The following is a 9,457-nucleotide window of genomic DNA, read 5'->3' on the forward strand; positions in this document are numbered from 1 at the left end:
TCAGTGATGGCATTAGACAGCAGTGCGGTTCATCCAGACACTGCAAAAAAGATGAAAATGAAGCTAAAATCTTCCTCCATGTTGGCGATCCTGAAACCCGAGTCTGTAGAGCGCAGTAGAGACCAGAGGAGGGAGAAAGACTGTGGAGAGACAGCCTACTCATTTCAATAACCCCGCCCCTGAGGGCTGCCTCGAGGTCACAGGCTGCAGAGCGGAGCGGAGCGGAGCTGACGGTCTGTTATTGGTCCCGCCCATAACCAGCCCTTTTACAATAACCACACCTTTTTAAATAGAGCTGAATAACATTTTAAAAAACGAATTCTGTGGGGAAATAAAAATTAACAATATAAACAGAGGTTACACTAACTGCTGCATTTAAATAATGGAGGTAGAATTACAGTATATTAGAAAAAAACGTGATTGAAAGTTGTTCTGTTTTGCCTGTTTTGAAATCTATGGGGATGGGTGGGGTTACACAGCTTTCTGAAACCGAACAGCAGGGGGCGCCCGACCTGTGGTGGCTTCACTTTAGAGAGACGATGCTCTGTCCAGCTATATACAGTCTATGGGTTCATCCAAAGCAAAATAAACAACAAAGGGGAGATGCTCTTACCTGCTTTCCTTCCAGAGTGTAAATCCTCTTGACAACTCCAGAGTCGAGCTTTATGGCGTCCGTGATGTCGGTAAGGACCTGTTCGAACGAGTGCGCCGTCTTCTTGTTGAGCAGGATGCGCACGGCTTTGCGCGGCTTCACCCCGCTGCGTACGATGGTGACCAGTTTGGGCCTGATGAAGTCTTTGATCTCTTTAGCTTCATTTGGCCCTGTTTTAGAGCTGGACAGTGATGGAGGACACCTGGAGGTCGCAGAGGCCTTCACATTCACAGACCAGTTGGGGTTGATGTTCTTGGTGTAGTTAAGCGTTTTAAAGGCCTCAATAGACCCACACACATAACTCTCTCCTGCAACAGATAAAGAAATAGGGGTGTCATTGGGGATGCAGAGATACTTAATCATTTTTGTGCACATATTTGCCAAGAGAGCTACATATATATAAGTATGTTTATTATAAAAATAAAAAAAAATCCATCAAGCTGCCGGCGCTCAGAGGGAGCACAATTGCCCCTGCTCCCTCCGGGTGGGTACAGTAGATGGCGCTCTCTCCTCACATCACTCCTAGGGTGATGTCTGCAGCACAGGGCGTCTGTGAGCTGATGTATCAGAACCGAGTCGCTGCGCTTTTCTCCGAGCGTTAGCACTGTGATGCTACTCGGTAATGCTGCATCAGCATCATCGGAGGAAGCATGTGTTAGTCTTCACCCTCCTGGTGTGTTGGGGCATCACTAGTGATAGGGGGAGTTCTAATGTGAGGGTTGGATAATTGGCCATGTAAATTGGGGAGAAAAATGGGAAAAAAATTGAAATAAAACAATAAAAAAAAAAGAAAAAATATTAATATAAATATATATATAGTAATAATGTATATACTACAAACTAATTCATACAAAATCAATGCAACAAATGCATCTTATTAACTAAAAAATATACATAGAAATCCAACCTCATGTCATACTGTCAACTAATCAATGCAAAAGATTTTTAAACAATTCTGGTTTGGTAAATGTACTACCTGTATTAATTACAAAGAAAATCTTTTTTATTTATTTCTCTGCTTTAATCTGATCACAAACATATATGATGTTGAATGTCTTGTCACTTGTCACTGCCAGATAAGTCAACAGGTCAACATCGTGACCATATTGCGATTTTAGCATTAGCACCCCTATGCAGTTTACAGTATTACTCAGTATCATCATCGACTGGTTGAATTATAGTGGGAGTTCATGATCTAGGCTTTACAGATAAAGTTACACCCAGAAAAGAGAGAAAAAAACAACAAACAGAGAAGGGCTGAGGTGCTAGTAGTAAAACACCCCCTCGATATGAAGATCTGAACAAGCACAGTAGGCAAAATAATCAGAAAAATAAAGAAAGCAAACAGTTAATGAGGCTTTTTAAAAACGGTAATTTGACCTTCAGCTTTTATTTTTTTTTGGTGTTTCTTTATTTGTAGAGATTGTAGCCTTTGGAGCCTATTCTGCACTGCAAAAAAATGGTCTTGCTTATAAGGACTTATTAAGGTCCTTTTTTATTAAGGATGCTCAAACATATTCAAAAAAGATTTTCAGGCAGAATGTACAGCACAGGCATATATTCTGCTTTAGTTTAATTTATTATTGACTTGTACAGACAAAATCAGATTTTAAATCATGTGAAACAATGAACCAGGGCTACAAGGACTGATCTTTACAATATATTAAAACCGTAAGGTAGAGCAATGACTACATAAAAATGAAATTGCACGCTTCAAAAGAGCCATACAAGGGAAAGCACCACAGGCAATACACTCTGCCAGGACCAACTGATTGACATGTCCCAAAACGTATTGATTTGTTCCAAACATTTCACCACTCCATCAGATATTAATGGGCCTGTCAATCAGCTGTGTGACAATCTGTTCTTAGCACATGTGGCTGAATGCATGTAGTGCTGCTCAGCTATACTGGAAGTGGTATTGTTCTGTAATTTATTTTTTTAAACAGTTTTTATGTACATAATTAATAAAATGGCTCTGTGCATAAATGGTTAAAATTAGGGGTGTCACGATTTCGATATTTCATTATGTCATGGTCTCGAGCCTCGAAGTCAAAAAGAGGATGGACGATCCCTCCCTCTAAGCTACACAAACGGTGCAGCACACTGTAGCGACGCCGCGGACATTGTGACTGCTGAAAGAGCAGCTCTTTCTCCAGAGAATGTGGACATTCTCATCTCCTTAAAGAAAAACTTAAAGAAAATATAAAAATAACAGTTGTTTTGTCTAGCCTCAAATATGTTAATAGTTTTGGTACGTTAAGGAGCATCTTTCTCTCAGATAAAGTTAATAATATATCTTTATTAAAGAAAAAAACTTCTCATTCTCAGGGACCGAAAAAGTCTTAAAGTCTTATTTTTCATGTGTAACTGTTATAGTAGGATAGAGTTCAGTTTGTTAAGGCTCTAATTGTTCTATTATTTTGTACATGACTGTTCCTGTATTTTTTATTATTTATTTTGTTATGTTGCACATTGCTGTTTTAATAGTGCACACTGCTGCTACCAAAAAAAGCCACTAGATGGCATTACATACATATCTTGATTAAATTATTTAAATTTGACCATTAGTGCCTAATGTGGTGTATTACAGATCACTTGTATCACTTTGCATCACTTATATCAAGCCCACCTTTTGAAATAAGATATTGTAAATTTGATGAATCAAACCAATGACTGACCATAGACTAATCTAAAACTGGCATAGACCTCTCTGCTGCAAAAAAAAAAGAAAAAAGAAAATCGAGAATCGAATCGAATCAAATCGTGACCCAATAACCGGAAATAAAATCGAATTGAGGACTTAGAGAATCGTGACACCCCTAGTTAAAATAATCAAGTGAGCTATTGTAATAACAGAGGGAGGATAAGGACAGATAGAGATCAGTGTATTGTTCCTAATAATCATTACATTAAGGCATTGTGACCTACTGATAAAAGTGAACGATTAGGCAACACTTAGTCACTTCAGTTCTTACCCTCAACCAGCTGCTCGATGCTGGTGATCTTTTTGGCACCATCTATGGTGTAGATGGTCCGGACCCCTTGAGGCAGGTTCACGTTGTCGGCCAGCATACGCGTGAGGTCGGCCAGCAGGGCATCGAATGACCTGAACCTGTCAGAGGACACTGCATACACGATGCCATGGAAGTAGCGGTCTCCATTACGATAGAACCGCACCTTCTTGGCCCTCTTCTCCGAGCTAAGAGCCCTGAGGGTCCGTGTGCGGTACAGGCTGCAGTGGGCACTGTGGGTGGGACTGGGCAGCCCGTTAGCCCGCGAACTGCCACGGCCTTTCCGCTCAGCTTTGTCCCTCTCATCGAAATGCTCCTCCATTTCGTCCCAAAGGTAAGAGTGCAGAGTCCTAACAGGGAGTACAGATGTTAAATACTGCTCTTGCAGGAGTTGCATAAAGTTATTCAAAAGCAGCGTGTAAGACTGGTGAAGGAGAACAGGATGTCAAGATGCACAAAAAAAACTGTGATTAAAAAACAGGGTTATTCCACCTAATATTGATTATATCAGAACTCTTAAAACTTTATGAATATGAACTTGTTTTTTTTTGTTGTTGTTTTTTTTTTTTGCATTATTTGAGGTCTGAAAGCTCTGCATCTTTTTTTTTTTTGTTATTTCAGTCATTTCTCATTTTCTACAAATAAATGCTTTAAATGTCTACATTTTTATTTGGAATTTGGGAGAAATGATGTCTGTAGTTTATAGAATAAAACAACAATGTTCATTTTACTCAAACATAAACCTATAAATAGCAAAATCAGAGAAACTGATTCAGAAACTGAAGTGTCTTCTGATCTGTATTTGATTGTTACATTTTAGGCTACATTTGAATAAAGAAACAATAATGCTGATTTCCTTGGATGTAAATATTTCTTAGGTTACATTTTAAAAGTATGTTGCACAGTCTATATGCATAAATGTGCTTTTTTATCACTGTTTTCTGTAGAGCAAACTTTTGTTTTTTAAGAAGTCTGCATTAAACAGTAACTGGTAGCTTATAACCGGGCACATTTTTATTATAGGTTATAAAGGGAAACTACATTTCTAAAGCCTGTTAAAGCAACAGTGTTTTGGCCCAGGCTGGGTTTTAAAGATTGCGTAGGTAACCTCCTGTGTGTCAGTGCTGTTCCCTGTTCTCTGTTGCAGTAGAACTAGGCAAGGTTTTTAGAAACACGTAATTCAGAACAACAGAAGTAAATATTACTGATTTTATTACTGAAGTAACAGTTAGATAATGTCATTTATTGGAGCAGAGGATAACCAGCAGCCCTGACAGCGCTGTTAACAGTTCATTTCTGTTTACTCTCAGTCTGTAACGTTGGCTAGTTGTTAGAAAGTAAAGGTATCAGTAATTTGTCAGCAGTAAATGTAATGAGATTAGTGGGGTAATTACTGCTGCTGCTGCTACTGTATCTCACACTGAATAACTGTAACTTTCAGCTTTAATATAATCCACTGCAGTTACTACAGACTGGTGAAGCGGATCGTTTACTCACTGAAACAGAGACTGGAGGTTAAAGCTGTGTAAATGAGGCTCCTCCGGGCTGCCGGGCTGCAGGTCGTGATCCTGGCCGCTGTAAAAGCTCTGTTATCCGGTGTGTTTGTTCTCCTCCTGCGCTGCTGCTGCTGCTGCTGAGAGAGTGGGGAGGCTGATGGTGGCTCCTCCGCGTCGTGTCCTCATTTGCATAGGCTCCGCCCTCGCTCGTGACGCAGTCCTCACACCCCCGCACTGTACTGCCGGGATTTTCCCGCCTGTACTCCGTCTCGCCCCGCCCACTGCGCTAGCATTAGACAGATAGATAGATAGATAGATAGATAGATAGATAGATAGATAGATAGATAGATAGATAGATAGATAGATAGATAGATAGATAGATAGATAGATAGATACTATGGGTGTCACGATTCTCTAAATCCTCGATTCTATTTAATTTCCGATTTTAGGGTCACGATTCGATTCGATTCTTCATTTTCTTTTTTCTTTTTTTTTTACAGCAGAGAGGCCTATGCCAGTTTTAGATTAGTCTATGGTCAGTCATTGGTTTGATTCATCAAATTTGCAATATCTTATTTCAAAAGGTGGGCTTGATATAAGTGATGCAAAGTGATACACTAAGTTAGGCACTAATGGTAAAATTTAAATAATTAAATTAGGATATATATGTAATGCCATCTAGTGGCTTTTTTTGGTAGCAGCAGTGTGCACTATTAAAACAGCAATGTGCAACATAACAAAATAAATAATAAAAAAAATAGATAGATAGATACCAAACTCTCAAAACATTTTCTAGTGCTTTTTGCAGTGTGTTTTGGGTCATTGTCCTGCTGGAAGACCCATGACCTCTGAGGGAGACCCAGCTTTCTCACATTGGGCCCTACATTATGATGCAAAATCTGTTGGTAGTCTTCAGACTTTATAATGCCATGCACACGGTCAAGCAGTCAAGCACGGTCAACTCCAGCCTGGCTTTATTATGTCTCTGGGTCAGAAGTGGGGTCTTCCTGGCTATCCTACCATAGAGTCCCTTTTCATTCAGACGCAGACGGATAGTACGAGTTGACACTGTTGTACCCTCGGACTGCAGGGCAGCTTGAACTTGTTTGGATGTTAGTCGAGGTTTTTTATCCACCATCCGCACAATCTTTCTTTGAAATCTCTCGTCAATTTTTCTTTTCCGTCCACATCTAGGGAGGTTAGCCACAGTGCCGTGGGCTTTAAACTGCATGATGACACTGCACGCGGCAGACACAGGAACATTCAGGTCTTTGGAGATAGACTTGTAGCTCTGAGATTGCCCATGCTTCCTCACAATTTTGCTTCTCAAGTCCTCAGACAGTTCTTTTGTGTTCTTTCTTTGCTCCATGCTCAATGTGGTTCACACAAGGACACAGGACAGAGGTTGGGTCAACTTTAATCCATTTTAACTGCCTGCAAGTGTGATTTAGTTATTGCTACCACCTGTTATGTGCCACAAATTAGGGAAGCATCACAAAGGGTGCCAATACTTTTGTCCACCCCCTTTTTTATGTTTGGTGTGGAATTATATCCAATTTGGCTTTTTGACAATTATTTTTGTGTTTTTTTCATTTAAGACAAATTAAATTAACATTTTAATATCAAAGCATTTGTAATTGCAATCATTTTCTGGGAGAAATTAAGCATTTACTGACAGAAATGCAGGGGTTCCAATACGTTTGGCCAGCACTGTAGATAGATAGATAGATAGATAGATAGATAGATAGATAGATAGATAGATAGATAGATAGATAGATAGATAGATAGATAGATAGATAGATAGATAGATAGATAGATAGATAGATACTTTATTTATCCCGAAGGAAATTTAGGCATCCAGCAGCAACAACACAATACAATAAGAAACATATTCAAACATAAATTAAAACACAGAAGAATAGAAAATATATACGGCTATACAAAACCTAACTATACAAGGTAAGAATCTATCAGTTAACAGAGCAGTGCAGTAGATGTTGCTAATGGTCATTAAATAATTAAACAACTAACAAAGTGCAATGTGCAATGACATTGATTATGAAAGTGACTGATGTGACATAGAAATATAATATAAATATGCATCTGTAACAAATATAGTTCTAAAAAGAGAATGTGAAAATGTGAATACCCAATCATGAGTAACTGTACTTGACAGTAAGTGAGGTTGGGGAAGTGATGATTTAGTGGTAGTGATGAAGAATTAAGAACTAAGTGGTTGAATAATAATGTCCATGTGGTGTGACTGGATTAAACTCAGTCGGCAGCAGCATCCCGTCCCTGATGGGAGGAGTTAAAGAGTCTGATGGCTCTCGGGATAAAGGATCTTCTGAGTCTGTCTGTTGTGCAGCTCTGTGACAGCAGTCTGCCACTGAACACACTCCTCTGCTTCATGATGGTGGTGTGAAGTGGGTGACTATCATTGTTCATGATAGAAAGCAGTTTATCCAAAGTCCTCCTCTCAGCTATTGTAACCAGAGAGCTAAGGGTCCACACTCACAGCAGAGCCCTGTTTAGAGTACATGTGTATAAATGCAGGGAATATATACAGTATGAATGTAAAGGCAGTAAACATTAGATAGATAAAAATAACATACTAAAAAGTAACTACAAAAGGGTGAGGAGTATCAAAAAACTGCCCCTTGTCCACAGTCAAGGATAGTTGTGGTAATATCATGACCTGGGACTACTTGAGTGCTGCCAGCACTGGGGATCTGAATTCTAACATGTTCTGTGACAAGCTAAAGCTGATCTTGATCCCTCCATTCAGAAACTGAGCCACATGGCAGTTTTCCAACACAATAAAGACGTCAAACACACCTCAAAGATTATAACTGCTTTACTGAGGAAGCTGAAGATAAAAGTGATGGACCTAAATATAATAGAGCACCTATGGGGCATCATTACACCTGGTGGTGGTGGTACAGTTATTTTTTATTCATGATTTATAACCATAGGAGGATGTGTCCCCACCTTTTGAGTATCCCAAAGTGTCTTCTTCCACTGTCCAGTGACATGCAGACGCTATGGCCCAATGTGCTTGGGCAACTGCCCTTTTGCCGTCCTTGGCTGATATTGCCCTTCCGAGGGAGGGTAAAAAATAATATAGGCAAATATGATTCCATATTTCAACAAGATTTTCTTATAATTCGTCATTTTGATTGAAGTTTCGTAAAACAAAGTTTTCAGAGTCAATCATTCAGATTCAGACACCTCGAGGGATAAGCAAAAGGGAGGGGTGCGGGCGTGGCGGGGGACACGCAGCACGCTTCCCTACAAAAAAAAAAAAAAGCCGACTAGCAGAGACAGTGGGAGTAGAGCAACTGCCCTGAAGGTGAGCTTGAAATTTAGCCTTCACAGTATTACAAGACATGATCACAATCAACTTCTCTAAAATCCGATGTCGTCGAGTTTAGGACGTTTAGTGATCCTAAATAATCGGACAGCCACCTACTGTGCCACGTTTAGGTAGCAAAAACAACCAAGCAAGATGAATGACGGACATAAAGCACTACTCGTATTATTAATGCAGAAAATTCGAAACGCCCACGGAAAAGAGACCAATACAAGAGAGAGAGGGGGGGTTAGAGCAGAGAGGTTAGAGCAACTGCCCTTCAAGATTCCTGTGCACGTCCCTGCCACTGTCACCTTTGGCTTGCTCAGCAGGAGTTATATATTTTTTGGTTGTGGTTGATCTTTTTTTGTCTTATTACTGATTTCATTCAGAATGCCTAAGTAGCTTTGGACCCCTTTACCCCCTTTAAAAGTCTCAGATAGAGAAACAAAAGAGCTACAACTCAGGGAGACATTACAGTGCATTATGAATGAGAAACAATTACTATAAATACAAATAAATCAAATAAATCAAACCATACATACTGAGATTTAAGTAAGACTTTTATTTTTACACAGCAAAACATTTTACAAAAACTTTACAAACTTGCAAAATAAAATAAAACGTGTAAAATATGAAAAGTTATTTTCTCTGCAGCATGAGTTTGAGAGAGCTGCTGAGTCGAAGCTAAAAGCTAAATAAAGTCCAGACACCTGCTGAGGCTGGTGATTAAAACAAACTCATGATACACAGAACGCTCAGTTCCACACGTCTTTGTCAAAACTCCCTGCTGTTTCTTTCCCCTCAAGTCAGTCACGACATTACATACGAGACACTAAGAGACGAGGAGTGCAGAAATTTGACTTTCTGATGATGTCTTAGATCATATAAGGAGATTACTGCTTCACTCAGGCCTCCAATTCCTCCTGCCAGAAGGTACTGC

The 9,457-nt window shown here is 39.6% G+C and overlaps 1 protein-coding gene across 2 annotated transcripts in view; it reads right to left on the reverse strand.

Moving 5' to 3' along the window:
- The window catches only part of dclk1a (doublecortin-like kinase 1a), an 86,140-nt gene extending 80,863 nt beyond the window's left edge, over window positions 1–5,277 (reverse strand). For both annotated transcript variants that reach the window (XM_022681478.2, XM_049468937.1), the window contains exons 1-3: window positions 5,164–5,277; window positions 3,631–4,016; window positions 614–960 (exon numbers count right to left, since the gene is read on the reverse strand). In XM_022681478.2, coding sequence (XP_022537199.1) covers window positions 614–960; window positions 3,631–3,988 — 705 coding nt within the window. In that variant the 5' untranslated portion in view covers window positions 3,989–4,016; window positions 5,164–5,277. The remainder of the gene's footprint in view (window positions 1–613; window positions 961–3,630; window positions 4,017–5,163) is intronic.
- Window positions 5,278–9,457: the final 4,180 nt, after the last annotated feature.

This window comes from Astyanax mexicanus, chromosome 20 (assembly GCF_023375975.1).
Source record: "Astyanax mexicanus isolate ESR-SI-001 chromosome 20, AstMex3_surface, whole genome shotgun sequence".
NCBI classification, from domain to species: Eukaryota; Metazoa; Chordata; class Actinopteri; order Characiformes; family Acestrorhamphidae; genus Astyanax; species Astyanax mexicanus.